Source organism: Ylistrum balloti, unplaced genomic scaffold (assembly GCF_031769215.1).
Source record: "Ylistrum balloti isolate Yb309-2 unplaced genomic scaffold, AGI_CSIRO_Ybal_v1 Utg370752, whole genome shotgun sequence".
Classification (NCBI taxonomy): domain Eukaryota; kingdom Metazoa; phylum Mollusca; class Bivalvia; order Pectinida; family Pectinidae; genus Ylistrum; species Ylistrum balloti.
In genome coordinates this window covers 1-16,284 of record NW_026782442.1, presented here as the reverse complement: position 1 = coordinate 16,284, position 16,284 = coordinate 1, and the positions used below count along the sequence as shown (strand labels likewise).

Here is a 16,284-nt window from a genome sequence, read left to right as displayed (position 1 = left end):
TCAACTGCCAACACAAAACTGACGGTCGGCAAAGATAGTGCCTTGTTTGGAACATTGAAAATATGTAGATGCATTTATTGTATTCTACTTCACATCTGATATCACGACAAACCAGAAGCTATGAACACATGGTCCGTTTTCATGTGTAATGGCGGACCTTATCATTGACATAACAGTATGCTGAGTGTCGACTGAGCCTTATCAGTGAATTTTGGATTTAAACCATTATTTATCAAAATTGCAGAGCTTCAGATTGACGGTGCATAAATTTTGAAAATGACGCACAACTTCGTTTCCACAAGGGCCCGCTGACACATGGCAAATATATGCTAAAACGGAAGTAGTTTGCGTTCCGCAAGCTTTCTGCGAATCTGTAAGAACATACAACCGAACAACACATTTTGTGGGGAATATGTCAGACGGAATTGTGAGTTGTCATGGACAAATTCATTATGAAAAAAAGAAGAATCGGTAAGTAAATACTTTGAATATGAGAAAGGTAGTGTTACTGTCAGTCACGTAATTGTAAAAATAGAATGACATTTGCCTTATATCAATTTTTTTGGCTCGTGACGAGTCAACCTGGTCACAACAATAGAGAAATGGGTCAGCAGGTTTGGTGTAAAAATTGAAGTGTTAAACCGTTAATTACAATGAGCGTTGAAAGAAAACAGTCTGTAATCAAAACAAAAATGATATTTTACCGACATCACAGTATCAGAATTAAAGTCTGTCACAATTATTTCGATTGAAAGTAAGTTTGCCATCAGCCAATGCCGATTGTGTTTTGGGGCCCGAAATGGGGTAAAGACGTTACATGTACCTGTCGTCACTTGGTACTTTTACAATGTTTAATTGGCATGGAAAGTAGGCATTTGAGTTATTGGAAAACCCAATTAATTTAATGGTTTAATTTAATAGTCTATTGGCCAAAATCACACAGCAAATGTATAAAAGCTCTCATTTTTTTTTAGGTAATGTAACTGTCCCTACAGATGATATTGATCATGATTCAAAAGAAACTGGGCCAGCGCAGGTTGACCAAGTTTGTAGTACCACAGAGCAAAAATCTGAATGTGCTTTTAGTGTTCAGAACTACATCACCACAGCTAAAAGGGTAAGCATCTCCCCAGAGACATGTGAATAATTGATGCACGTTTGTGTGAGTGGGTCAGAGCTGGGGAAGTTTGACTTTGGAAGGGTAATCCAGTTGTGGAGGATTAACAAGAGGCCCAGAGGGCCTGTATCGCTCACCTGGATCTTTATGACCAACTGTACAATATCTGTGCATATGTTCCACAGTAGATGCTTAAAGCAATATGACAAATTACTCCATATGGGTTCTGTCCCTTAGTAGTCAAAAATAAGTCATTTGCATATAAGCCTTTAATGGCCAAATATGATGGGTTGATTAACTATTTTACCAAATCTAACCCCAATGACCTTAAATATCATTATGGGTCAAGCTATTTATTCACACACTATGTGGGCACCATTAAGGGAACCTTTTGGACAAATATTATGATCCTAAGCCTTTAGCTTAATCAGAAGTTGTCCAAAGATTTAACACATTTGACTGTTGTGACCTTGAATATGGGTCAAGGTCATTTCTGTTCTCAAATATTACCGGGCATCATTGAGAACCTATTTTGGAATAATATCACTATCCCAGATGTTTTGGATCATCAGAAAATGTAATTTAAACGTTTAACACATTTGACCTCTGTGACCTTGAATATGGGTCAAGGTCATTTCTTTTTGCAAACTTTGTTGGGCTTCATCAAAGAAACCTTCCAGCCAAACATAATGATTCTATGCCTTGCGGTATTTTGGAAGAAGTCGTTTAAAGGTTTTAACACATTTGACCTCTGTGACCTTGAATATGGGTCAAGGTCATTTCTTTTGGCAAACTTTGTTGGGCTTCATCAAAGGAACCTTCCAGCCAAATACAATGATTTTAGGCCTTCCGGTATTTCGAAAGAAGTCGTTTAAAGGTTTTAACACATTTGACCTCTGTGACTTTGAATATGGGTCAAGGTCATTTCTTTTGCAAACTTTGTTAGGCTTCATCAGAGGAACCTTCCAGCCAAATATAATGATTCTAGGCCTTCCGGTATTTCGAAAGAAGTCGTTTAAAGGTTTTAACACATTTGACCTCTGTGACCTTGAATATGGGTCAAGGTCATTTCTGTTCTCAAATATTACCGGGCATCATTGAGAACCTATTTTGGAATAATATCACTATCCCAGATGTTTTGGATCATCAGAAAATGTAATTTAAACGTTTAACACATTTGACCTCTGTGACCTTGAATATGGGTCAAGGTCATTTCTTTTTGCAAACTTTGTTGGGCTTCATCAAAGAAACCTTCCAGCCAAACATAATGATTCTATGCCTTGCGGTATTTTGGAAGAAGTCGTTTAAAGGTTTTAACACATTTGACCTCTGTGACCTTGAATATGGGTCAAGGTCATTTCTTTTGGCAAACTTTGTTGGGCTTCATCAAAGGAACCTTCCAGCCAAATACAATGATTCTAGGCCTTCCGGTATTTCGAAAGAAGTCGTTTAAAGGTTTTAACACATTTGACCTCTGTGACTTTGAATATGGGTCAAGGTCATTTCTTTTGCAAACTTTGTTAGGCTTCATCAGAGGAACCTTCCAGCCAAATATAATGATTCTAGGCCTTCCGGTATTTCGAAAGAAGTCGTTTAAAGGTTTTAACACATTTGACCTCTGTGACCTTGAATATGGGTCAAGGTCATTTCTTTTGCAAACTTTGTTAGGCTTCATCAGAGGAACCTTCCAGCCAAATATGATAACCCTACGCCTTTCAGTATTTCAGAAGAAGTTGTTTATATGAAAAGTTGACGGACGCAGGACGGACGACAGTCGCCGTGCTATGGCATAATAAACTCTGTAGTTGTCCGCACCTCTTGTTTTGTACACTCATTTCTGTAACATAAACAAAATTTCTTGTAGGACAGTTTGATAAGTAATCATTTGCTTACCTGTGCAAATTATGTAAAGTCGTCTTTCCTAGGGTTGGCATATCTTCTATACCCATGTTGACCACATTTGTCTCTCCTCTTCTTTCAATCAAATTTACACTTTCCTTTGGGTCCTCAACATTGAACTTTTGAGAAGCTTTACTGTCAATCTTAGTCCCAGTTTGCTCCTTTAGTGTTCCTGCATTCTGCTTCTCAAAATAATTTCTAATATCACCTCTGATCGCATCAAGTTCTTTGTCAAAATGATGCTGCATCTTTGCGAAACATTCGGCCATACTTTTGTTTTCATATGAATTTTTGATGTCAGCTTCCATATCTGAGAATTGGTAGGATCTCCTCAGACGTTGTGTGGTTAACAGGTGTCTCGTTTCCGCAACTTCTGTGTGGTAGACCAGTTACAGTACTGTAGCCAGGCCTAACGGAACAAAAAAACAACAAACCTTTCAATCAACTCATTCTTTCTGCCTGATATCCGTGCTCCCCTGGCGCTTAACGCCCTCCAAAGTTTCTATCCTACTTAAATACGCCCGCAGATGCCTGCTTATATAATCTATATAATATGTATATGCCTGCCGGTATCCAGATGTTTCGCACCAAAGACCGTTTGCCCCAAGACTTTTCGCACCGTAGACCTTTCGCCCCGGACCGTTCACACCATAACCCAAGACCGTTCGCACCATAGATCCCATAGCCAACAAAACAAACATTCATTGACCAGGAGGGGGTACCATACATCTGACTGCTATTTTGTGTTTGATTTATTTCCTTGTCTTGCATTCAAGATTCAGCCATGTCTGCACCAACTGAGTTGATAACTTCCACTTCCTGTGTAATGGCTGTCATATGACTTGGACGAAGTGTCATGTGACTTTGATCACCGCGTGGTCGACATTGTATGGAATGACTCCTTGATAACGGACATAGTAGTTGCAGTAAATGACCTGTATGCTCAAACGTACCAGTGTAGTCACAGTACATTTATCGAAGCAGACGAGGAATAAAAAAGACCTTCAAATGTGTCAGTCTATATCACCATCGGTATAGAGGGCACGGTTTTAAATGAACAAATACGAACAAAGACAGTCAGCAGAACTGTTATGGTTTATTAAAATTGACATTTCAATCTCAAGAATAATAATAAATGTAATTAGCTATAACTGCGGGGTGCTTTCTGACCATTGCAAATTGCTGTGTTAATTCCTCCAATTTATCGCACTTGAATGTATTGAAACTAATAAATGCATTATAGTGTACCTTCTGTAGATTGTTCCCCACATTCTGTACATATCCAAGTAGTGTGGTCATTCCTCATCATTTGTCGATATTCCTGTTGGGAAATGCCTGAAAAATAGATATAAACTTTTAAAAACTAAACTATAAGGTGAAATCATGTTATATGAAAATATATTTGAAATTTAATTCACATATGAATTATAATTTATTGATGATATAAATGAAATGGGGATGGGATTTGGGGCAGAGGACGCTACGACACCAACTCAGCCAGGTTCAGTTCATACATATTTATTCAGAAATAGATGAAAACTCCATCATTGTGACAGTGTTCTTGAATACAATGTATATGATACGATGGCTATGATGAACAATGGCTTGGCCTCCTGTCTGGTGTCTGTTATCCAGTCAGCACTGAGATACCCCTGTCCAATGCTCATGCCCAGCATGTGCAGTGGGACAGGTAGGGGAAGGGTCACATGACCAGCAGTGGGACAGGTAGGGGAAGGGTCACATGACTAGCACACAGGTAAAGGTCACAGAACACAAACATAAACAGAAGGGCTCATTCCCCGAACACCAACTCTGCCAACTTGAAAGGAAGGTGTTTATATAGGAAACCTTTGAAGCTAAAGTTATAGTCTGTTTCAACTTGTATTTGTAAATAGGATACTTACATATCAATAATGAAAAAGATAAAAAGTTTCTATTTGTTTTACATCATTGTAACACAATTTGTAGCATATAAAAGATGGAGAAGCTCGGATGCTGAATCAGCATTGGTCAGGTCGATCGTCCCAGTCTGATAATGGTCCTTCAAGGTGGCCAGGCGTCTGTCAATGTTGGCGTATTTCTTCTTCGGGGTTGAATGGTGCCTCCTATACTCTCTGAATCCGGCTAATATCATTCATGTTCTGTATGTCCGTAAGCGTCTGGATGATGGTGTATATGTTGGGGTGGACATGCAATACCTTCTTCTTTAGTTTTCCTTACCAAGCTTCAGGATGGTTGATAGTCCGGGGTCTCTGTTGAGAAGTGGTTCCAGGTTGTTCGATATCCCCCTATCTATTGCTCTGTGACGTAATCTGTGAATGATAACACAGGATGTGTGATGTCAGCATCATCAGCATCATCAAGGGTTTGTAACCAGACGTCTTTAATGCGGTTTAAGGGGATGAGTGGCAGAACTGCAGCTCGGCGTACAAGTAGTTTGACGTCATCGTTGTCACGGCCTTGGTAGTGTCATCCCAGTCGTCTCGGAGTTGGTTGAGCTCCTTCTCAAAGATGGACGGAATGGGTTGGACAGATTCTACGCATTTATTGGTGATCTGGTTCATGAACTGTTTGGCTACAACACTGGCTGGGTCTGAGGTGTGGTTGTGTGGATTTCTTCCAAAGTTAGCTGGTATGTTGTCTACTGTCGAGAGGGATGCTGAACATCTCCAGAATGTCCTGGTGCCGTTGCTCCGAATCTGTCTCTAGATGAATCCGTTATGCGAAAGGTTCTGCCTGCCTCTTTTGTTGGTGATGAACTTAACATTGATCTGAGAGTTAGGGTACAAGATTAACTCATATATGTGACAAAAGTCAAGTAATAAATCAGGCAATGAGAAAGCGATGCTTCAAAGTGCAGATTGAAACATAATAATTCTCCAAAATGTAATGGGCCTTTATTTTCCCCATTGAACAGCTTGGGATTGGAACAGTTTTATATTTGATTCCTTTATTTTACAGTTATTAACAGTTTTCAGTTTTCTGAACAGTTATCAGAATCAGAACTTAATCATCTGATTTACCTGTTTTCTGAACAGTTATCAGAATTTACCTGTGAAAGTTACCTGTACTACAATTCTAAAACAGCCTATAATCCACTATCATCGCAGTTGACCTCCTATGTAAACATGTTGTCATATACAGAGTTGGTGTTCGGGGAAGACCCCAACAGAAGCACATGACACTACGCAGCTGACAGCTGGACAATAACACACGACAGTACTAGACACCACGATACTGCACAATCATCATTATTATCATGTTATTACAATTTAATTACAATGCAGAATATACTGTTTATTAATAATATATATATCATCATCTGAAAAACCCGGACAGGCTGTCTCTGCCACATAAATTATATTTCTATCTGTAATCGTAACCATTATTTATTATAAAGAATAAAAATTAATATAAAATAATGAACGATACACCTACCTGTGCCGCATGTACGATGGTTCCACCGATCACACGAGTCGCACTGTATTGCATGCTGCCATGGTCGTACAATCCGTCTACAATACTCCAACAATGTTGGAGGTTTACACGGCGTGTAACCTCTAACTTCCCATTGGCAAAATAACCGATGCGGACCATCGCTCTGATTTTGGTAATATTTAACGCACTTACTTACAAGTAAACATCCAGATATATCATAAACATATCTTTCTTTCAAAATCCCATATTTAAATCCACAGTTATAAGCTATAAATGTGTTGTTAATGATTACATGCCTCCTTCAGCGGGATGGCCAAAAATCTAATACGTCTAATGGACAAACTACTAGATACAAGCGCGTAGGTACCGACAATACTTTATCGCTTATATAAGCCTGATACAATGTATTACCCTTATGGTAGACTTACGCAAGTCATTTTATACAGCAGAGAAAAACAATAACTAATACCGGTGTAGGAGATGCCCACAGAACGGTTAGAAAAAACAACAGAGGATATATAAGACACGTCCATTAGACGGATAGAAACAACAAATGAAGATATATAGGGGATGTCCATTAGGCGGATAGGAACAATTACTAAGGATATATGGGGGATGTCCATTAGGCGGATAGGAACAATAACTAAGGATATATCGGTGATGTCCATTAGCCGGAGAGGAACAATAACTAAGGATATATAGGGGATGTCAATTAGACGTATAGAAACAATTACTAAGGATATATACTGGATGTCCATTAGACGGATAGAAACAATTACTAAGAATATATAGGGGATGTCCATTAGAGGGATAGGAACAATTACTAAGAATATATAGGGGATGTCCATTAGACGGATAGGAACAATTACTAAGAATATATAGGGAATGTCCATTAGCCGGAGAGGAACAATTACTAAGAATATATAGGGAATGTCCATTAGACGGATAGGAACAATTACTAAGAATATATAGGGGATGTCCATTAGGCGGATAGAAACAATAACTAAGGATATATAGGGGATGTCCATTAGGCGGATAGGAACAATAAATAAAGATATATAGGGGATGTCCGTTAGAGGGATAGGAACAATAACTAAGAATATATAGGGGATGTCCATTAGGCGGATAGGAACAATTACTAAGGATATATAGGGGATGTCCATTAGACGGATAGGAACAATTACTAAGGATATATAGGGGATGTCCATTAGGCGGATAGGAACAATTACTAAGAATATATAGGGAATGTCCATTAGGCGGATAGGAACAATTACTAAGAATATATAGGGGATGTCCATTAGGCGGATAGGAACAATTACTAAGAATATATAGGGGATGTCCATTAGACGGATAGGAACAATAACTAAGGATATATAGGGGATGTCCATTAGGCGGATAGGAACAATAACTGAGGATATATAGGGGATGTCCATTAAGCGGATAGGAACAATAACTAAGAATATTTAGGGGATGTCGATTAGACGGATAGGAAGAATAATTAAGGATATACAGCAGATTTCCATTAGGCGGATAGGAACAATTACTAAGGATATATAGGAGATGTCAAATAGACAGATAGGAACAATAACTAAGGATATATAGGAGATGTCCATTGGGTGGATAGGAACAATAACTGAGGATATATTTAGGATGTCCATTAGGCGGAGAGTAACAATAACTAAGGATATATAGGGGATGTCCATTTGGCGGAAAGGAACAATAACTAAGGATATTTAGGGGATGTCCATTAGGCGGATAGGAACAATTACTAAGAATATATAGGGGATGTCCATTAGAAGGATAGGAACAATTACTAAGAATATATAGGGAATGTCCATTAGCCGGAGAGGAACAATTACTAAGAATATATAGGGAATGTCCATTAGACGGATAGGAACAATTACTAAGGAGATATAGGGGATGTCCATTAGTCGGATAGGAACAATAACTAAGGATATATAGGGGATGTCCATTAGACGGATAGGAACAATAACTAAGGATATATAGGGGATGTCCATTAGACGGATGTCCATTAGGCGGATAGGAACAATTACTTAGGATATATAGGGGATGTCCATTAGACGGATAGGAACAATTACTTAGGATATATAGGGGATGTCCAATAGGCGGATAGGAACAATTACTAAGAATATATAGGGGATGTCCATTAGACGGATAGGAACAATTACTAAGAATATATAGGGAATGTCCATTAGACGGATAGGAACAATTACTAAGAATATATAGGGGATGTCCATTAGACGGATAGGAACAATTACTAAGAATATATAGGGGATGTCCATTAGACGGATAGGAACAATTACTAAGGATATATAGGGGATGTCCATTAGGCGGATAGGAACAATTACTAAGGATATATAGGGGATGTCCATTAGGCGGATAGGAAGAACTACTAAGGATATTGAGGGGATATCCATTAGACGGATAAAAACAATAATTAAAGATATATAGGGGATGTCCATTAGGCGGATAGAGACAATAACTTAAGATATATACGGGATGTCCATTAGGCGGATAGGAACAATTACTAAGGATATATAGGGGATGTCCATTAGACGGATAGGAACAATAACTAAGAATATATAGGGGATGTCCATTAGGCGGATAGGAACAATTACTAAGGATATATAGGGGATGTCCATTAGACGGATAGGAACAATTACTAAGGATATATAGGGGATGTCCATTAGGCGGATAGGAACAATTACTAAGAATATATAGGGGATGTCCATTAGGCGGATAGGAACAATAACTAAGAATATATAGGGGATGTCAATTAGACGAATAGAAACAATAACTAAAGATATATAGGGGATGTCCATTACACGGATAGGAACAGTAACTAAGTATATATAGGGGATGTCAATTAGATGGATAGCAACAATACCTAAGGATATATAGAGGATGTCCATTAGGCGGATAGGAACAATACCTAAGAATATATAGGAGATGTCCATTAGGCGGATAGGAACAATTACTAAGGATATATAGGGGATGTCCATTAGGCGGATAGAAACAATAACTAAGGATATATAGGGGATGTCCATTAGACGGATAGGAACAATAAATAAAGATATATAGGGTATGTCTGTTAGACGGATAGAAACAATAAATAAAGATATATAGGGGATGTCCATTAGGCGGATAGGAACAGTTACTAAGGATATATAGGACATCCCCTATATATCCTTAGTAATTGTTCTTATCCGTCGAATGGACATCCCCTATATATTTTTTAGTAATTGTTCCTATCCGCCTAATGGACATCCCCTATATATCCTTAGTTATTGTTTCTATCCGTCTAGTGGACATTCCCTATATATTCTTAGTAATTGTTCCTATCCGTCTAATGGACATCTCCTATATATAGAAGTGAAATAATAGCTCCGGTAATTTTTGTTGTTGTTACGTTGGTTACAAAGTTGAGCACATCACCTACATTTAAACTGATTCCTCTCACATCCGAAACGTGATTAAATTCTCCTTGTGGCTTTAAAATTTTACATTGAGTTTTACTACCATTAACCACGAGGACTACACCGGCCTCTTCGGGAGTGGATTCTGGTGTTGTAACCGACATACCTATTTTCAAAACTTTAGATGGTGCTAGCACGGTATAGCCAGCGTTTTCACCTGTTGCACCATCACCGAACGAGTATTCGTACTTCCCTTTCACCAGTCCACCTTTTTCTTCAGCCCAGATAGTTATATATTTTTTATTCATTTTTCTTTGTAATTTTTGTGTATTCATTAATAGCTGAGAATACTTGACTCTTAGATCCTGGATATCCATCTCTAATTTAGTCACATCAGCTTTTCTTTGGAAATTCTTATTGACGTACGACAGAGACACACCGGGTTCTGGTGGTGGGATGTTATACTATGACGTCATATATCCAAATTTGTGAATAGGCATGTTTTTTTAATATATATATTTTTTATAAATCAATACAATCCGTTTATGATCTCTTGAAGCTCTCTCCCCGCGCTCATCTCTTTTAGAACGTATAAACACAAATGACCACAAAATACCTGATCGGCTGGCTGAACCTGCTCTGTATTGTACAAGATCCCTCGCTTCAAATAGGATATCAACTCATTCGGAGGTTGTATGCCATAGCTATCGAAATAGTATTTATTTTTTCCTTGTTTGTAACAGGCGGTCCAGTGCGTTCCTCCTCCGTCACTAGAATCTAAATTCAGAATCCCACATTCATTTCTCTTTGGTCTCTTCGGAAGTGTATCGCGCAGAAATACTCCTCTAAAGTTTGGTATTTTCAATTCATCTGCAGCCCTCGTTAACTCGATATTACTTAGCGGTTTATATGGCAGAACGACTTTTCCCACTGAAATGTTCATTTTTATATATATCTATCAAAGTTTAAAGTGTCCGTGGGCTAGTGTGCGCATCCCATCCTGGAGGATAATTCGCTTGTCGTCATTTGCCGAAAGAGCTGTTTTGTTAATTTCTTCGGTGTACACATCATGACAGTGGCTCCTGATGACGTTCATCTTTCTCAACTGATCCTCACCCGTAAAGAAACATTTCTTGTAATCCTCAAACGAAATACTCTTTTTGACAACGGACCTTTTCACCCCCTTACACTTCTTCTCCTCATATCCCTCAAGCAACTTGTAACTGTACAACTTAGCTCTCGACCCCACGAATTCTCGGATGATCTTACCTCCTGCGTCGTCCTTGAACATCCCCACCACTTTCTTGTTACGACCGACTTCGATGCCCGATGGGTGATCCTTTGGGAAGTTGCTGGTGTCAAACTTGGCTGCCACGTCACCAGAGATGTCCTTGTAAAAGTCTTCCGTCTGGATTTCGTATGCCAAGGAATCGGTATCGGTAAACAGGAGTTTTGCCTTTTCTCCGTACTTTGTCTTCATGTAGTTGTAATGGAAGTCGTACATCAACGTCTTGCTCAGATCGAGGATGCACATCCCGAGATAAACGGGCTTGTTGAACTTCAGTTTCGTCTTTTTCGTATGTACGGCAACCAGGTTCTCGTCGAAGGTGGTGCAATGTTTAAAATTGGGTTTTGCTGCCAACTTCTTCGCTTTTGTCTCGTCGTTGACTAGTCGGATATCCACTCGGCTCCTAATGTTCTCCATAGTCTTTCCGAGCTTGTTCATGAGCTTGAAAAAGTCATTTTCAAACTCATTGTTTGCCTCTGCTCGGAGATTGGTGTTCAGGTCGATGTATTGCTTCAACCATGCACTTTCCTCGAACCTGATGCCCCTGTGGATCTTTGTAATCTTCATTCCCAAGCCCTCGTATAGTTTGAGGTTCTCGTAGTGAATGACATAGTTAGTTTTGTCATTGAGATTGGGAATAAGCTTTTCCACATTATGGACTTTGAGACTTTCTGGAGCGAGCGGATAGTCATTGTGGATATCATGCAGATCCTTTGTATATTCAAGGTCAACCTCCAGTATACAGCTGTGGTTCTTCCAAGAGTCCAGTTCACTGTCTGTCATCCACCCGAATCCGTGTGTAGGGAGCGGTTTGCTCATGGCCCAACCATAGAGATTGTTGGCATCCAAATAGGCAATATACTTCGCAGGATCATGGGGGTTGAATGTTTCACCCATGTATGGGTTGTTTGCTTTGCCATATCTGTTGCTGATCATCGATATCCCGCCTCTGATACCTTTCTCCACCATGAGCAACATGTCTGGATCTGATAACAGCTCCAACTTCACTTCGGTGATTTTCAAGGCAGCGTCCCATGCTAGTCCAATAATACCAGCAGACGTCCAACTTCACTTGCCAAGAGCAACACGTCCGACTGGTGCAGTTCATGCTCATTCAGTCATCGTCACTAATCTCTTCTCCACTGAGTCTGGAGTAGAACGCAACTTTTCGTGGAAGGGCTGTTTCATCTAGTCTTTTGAGTGAATCCATATATTCATATGGGTAGACACCCTTTCTCATTAGTAAGTCTAGTTGTTTTCCGTTATAGTACTTCGAAGTGTTGGTGAAGCAGTCCTGATCCAGATTACCGGACAGCTTATCCAGGCTAGCGGCCATGAACTTGAAGCTGTCGATGAATCTGAGTTGGTGCTTAACATCCTTCTCTTTCCCGTCCTTGCCAGTATAAGAACCGACAACAACCTCCTTGGTGAAGCTGATGTACTTTTCCTCGTTGTTCGGGATGCAGTTGATGTTCCCCTCAGTTTTACCGAGGTTCTTGACGAACAGATGACTGTCATAGCCGCTCAGATTGTGGAACACCACGGGAGTGAACTTCTGCTTCTTGTACTGCAAGTTACAACTATTGTGAGCTGCACCTCGGTATTTCCCAGTAAAGTGACAGTGATCTCTCACCTTCTTGTCATCCTTACTGAACTCACCTTGGTAGATCCAGCACTTTGTCGCCTTTTGGAATTGTTTGCGGTCATTTTCCCCAAAAATCATTGGTTTCGCCGGAATTTTGCCAATTTCTTTGATGTCTTTCTCCAACATTTCTACGAATATTTGGGACAAAGGTAACCGGATCTTTAGAGAAGACACCATCATCAAAGCATTTGATGTAGTGCTGTTGTGTTTCTGGTATTTCTTCGTGTAGCTCTTTCCCGGACACGGTTCACACGTATCTACGGGTTTGATGAAAGATTCAAAGTCAGTATACACTGTGAACGGCACTCTCATGGACTTGTGTATGTGCCCAAACGAAATGGTCGAGCCCTCTTCTGGCATCTCTATCTTGACGGCCTCGTTTGAATAACAGTATTCCATGTGCTCATTCAACGATTCCTGTGAGTAGAAGGGGTTCAAACATCTGAGACAGTAATAATTTTTGTGTTGGTGGTTTCCGGTTTGGCTGGACAACAAACGGCTCATGTCTTTGATGACGCAGTAATGCTGCTTTTCCCCATCAGAGATCAATAAAAGGTTTATTGTTACCCTATCAACGTGTTTGCTTATTCGGAGGGGGTAAACACTAGTTTCATAGCCAAAGACATTAATAGATATGTCTGGGTTTTGCTTCTCGACATGATCTATTGTCTTAAGACTAACTGGGTAATCAATACCATCCATGTTGAGTTTTTCTGCTTGCATTCTGAGCATCTTAGTTATGCGGCAAGCATCACGTTCTACGGGATGTAATGCTCGAGCCAGTGCTCAGAGGAAGCATCTGTTGTCATCATTTTTGACATTGATCACTCCCTTCTTAGGATGTGCAAGGGCCTCCGGAGTAGGGATGTAAGAGCTCCCCCTCAACGGTTCATAAGCAACTGTATGAATTTCAATGGCAATGATAGATTTAAATGTCCAGTTGCTGCCTCGTAACTGGAATGTCGCCATGGCCTCCATGACTCTATCTACCACTGCATCATACAGCTCATCTGCATCTGTTCCCTCGAGGTTAATCTCGACATTAGAGTGAAAGGCTGCAGGCTCTACGATTGTTTCCGAGGCACTAACAAGGTTCACTTTTTCCATGTTACATCTAAGAATTAGCTTTACCTTAGTGCCTCGGATTCCTCTCAAGAGGTTAACTACATTTTGTCGGGCTGTGTTGAGAAACGATTGAGCATCAAACCCCTCTCTGCCATCTATGGTATATTGAGTCGTAAATTTCCTCAGAGCAGATCTTGTCTCTCTGATTTCAAACATCTGCTGCTTTCTGAATAAAGCATCTACTTTTTCCTTCAAGGCTTTTAATTTCGATGGGGCCTTCTTAACAACTTCTCTGTCTGCATCATGCAGCCATTCAACCCAATCTACAGCAGCTTTGATCGATTTATTTACTTTTTGTTTAACCTTGTCCCTGGTTGTAGGGATAAGGACAGGTTGAAGAGTCGGCACATTGATGCTAGGTACATCTGCATCTAAGAAATTTTGATCTGGAGGATTCCTCTGTGGGATGAAAGCCGATGCCAGTCGTCTTGCTCCTCTAGCAATGTTTGTTGCAGCATTCATAGCCGCATTACTAATTCTTCTGAAAAGACTCATTGTTTTTATTATATATAGATTTTTTTTTCTATAAGTCATTTTCAAAAAAAAAATTATTTTTTCATGAATGTTGTATATGTTAACCCACATGCAACATCTTTTTTGCTTACATCTTGCTAATTCCTATGGGGTCACCCACTTTAATCTCATACTTGTTTTTCCACACCCTTCCATCCCAAAAGGTTATTATCCTCGAGGATTTGTCTATGAATTGAGATGCCTTATAAATGGATGGAAATGTAATCTCCTCTCCAGTATTAACATCCCTCAACACAACAGGTTTGGGGTTATTTCTAACTGCCATTGGATCTACCTCTTTCTTTGTCTTCACTGGTTTGGGTGGTTCCTCTGGTATTAATTCCTTTCCTTTCAACAGCTCGATCAGCCGCTTCTTGCCGCAATGAGAATAACCTTTGATTTTATTCTCACGAAGAATTGTTTTCAATTTAGACAGTTTCAACATTGTTTTTTTATTATAGATTTTTATTTTCTTAAAGTCATTTTCAAGAAATGTAGAAATCTAGCTATATACAACGTTTACCTTCTTCCCATCGGTCTTGAAGTTTATCATCTTGTCACTAATCACAACAGCAAATGCTTCGGTACCCGCTGGCACGTTGGCATTAAACTGCATTTTTATGTGGATGTCAGTGACTGCGGTCTTCAGTCGCTCACTCTGCTTGCTGACGTCGAGCACAAACAGTGGGAAAAGAGTCTTGTAATCGGCGGGGGTGATGTTGGGGTTTGACACCAACTCGTACATGTTGTAAAACTTGGACCTGAAGGCTGCTGCATCACCGTACGCCCGACTGAATTGCTGTTTGGGAAAGGAGAGGTTGTAGTCAACTGCGGGGTATCTAGCCGAGTTTAGCATGACAAATATATTCCTCACATTGACGTTGTCAAAGATGGAAGGATTCTGCTCTTGGTCACCGTCTTTGTCAGTTTGGAAACCGACAATGATATGGCGCGGTCTTTCAGGCGCTGATTTGACAGATAGTCTCCAGGTGAAGCTAGTTGACTGTGGTACGGAGGTGGAATCACATTCCCTGATCCTGTACATTACGGGTAGAAGCGCATTTGAATCGAGTGTCTTGTAAAGCTGAAATTTGTCAGCATCTGCGGGTAGTACATGAGGCATAAACCACGACACCTTTTCGAGGGTAATTTTCCCATCATCAACATTTGCATTCCTGAAGATCGCATCGTTGTCCGTTTTCCGCACCAGAGTCAGGGTTTGTTTCATACCATACACAATTTTGTCATAGTCTTCGCAAAATCCAAAGATGTGCTTGAGTGGTACTCTGAAACTAAATGTGCCCTTTGGATCAGGAGATTTGATTATATAGGATTGGCGAACGCTAAATCCGGCATTGCCTGCTGCTGCAGCTGCAGATGCTGCAGCTGATGTGTCCTTGTACCACAATTGATTCAAACCCTGCGACTTGGAGAAGTCATCTGGATATTTCAACAGACCAAGCATCGTTGTACCCTGTCCTGGATGAAAGAGAGATTCAATCTCCTGTCCTGAAAGCTGGTACTTGATGTTGCTGAAAAGATACATGAGAGCATTATTCGTCAGTGTAACGTTATCATCGTTTGCGTAAGCGGTCCCGTCAGTTTTTGTCAGACGCCCTTCGATGATCAGATAGCTCTCGCTTGGGTGAGTAAACAGATCTTGTGCTTCAATATTGATCCTGAGCTCACCTGGGTTATTGAGATTCGTATCGGTAATCGGATCATACTCATGGTGTTCGTATTCTTCGATGCTCTCATCCTTCATGGGAGCCTCAGTAAAATTTAGAATGTTCATCATATTTTATTTTTTTATTAGCAAGAG

At 40.0% G+C, this 16,284-nt stretch overlaps 2 protein-coding genes across 2 annotated transcripts; both read right to left on the bottom strand.

Moving 5' to 3' along the window:
• Positions 1 to 12,293: 12,293 nt before the first annotated feature.
• Positions 12,294 to 13,547, bottom strand: LOC132558058 (uncharacterized). Its single transcript, XM_060222582.1, has one exon. The coding sequence runs from the start codon at positions 13,545 to 13,547 to the stop codon at positions 12,294 to 12,296; it is 1,254 nt and encodes a 417-aa protein (XP_060078565.1).
• Positions 13,548 to 14,964: 1,417 nt separating this feature from the next.
• LOC132558055 (uncharacterized) lies at positions 14,965 to 16,260 on the bottom strand. Its single transcript, XM_060222579.1, has one exon. The coding sequence runs from the start codon at positions 16,258 to 16,260 to the stop codon at positions 14,965 to 14,967; it is 1,296 nt and encodes a 431-aa protein (XP_060078562.1).
• Between the last annotated feature and the right edge of the window lie 24 nt (positions 16,261 to 16,284).

What these genes read in the sequence shown, in the direction of transcription:
- LOC132558055 (XM_060222579.1), bottom strand. Translation starts at nt 16,260, where the DNA reads ATGATGAACATTCTAAATTTTACTGAGGCTCCCATGAAGGATGAGAGC.
- LOC132558058 (XM_060222582.1), bottom strand. Translation starts at nt 13,547, where the DNA reads ATGCAAGCAGAAAAACTCAACATGGATGGTATTGATTACCCAGTTAGT.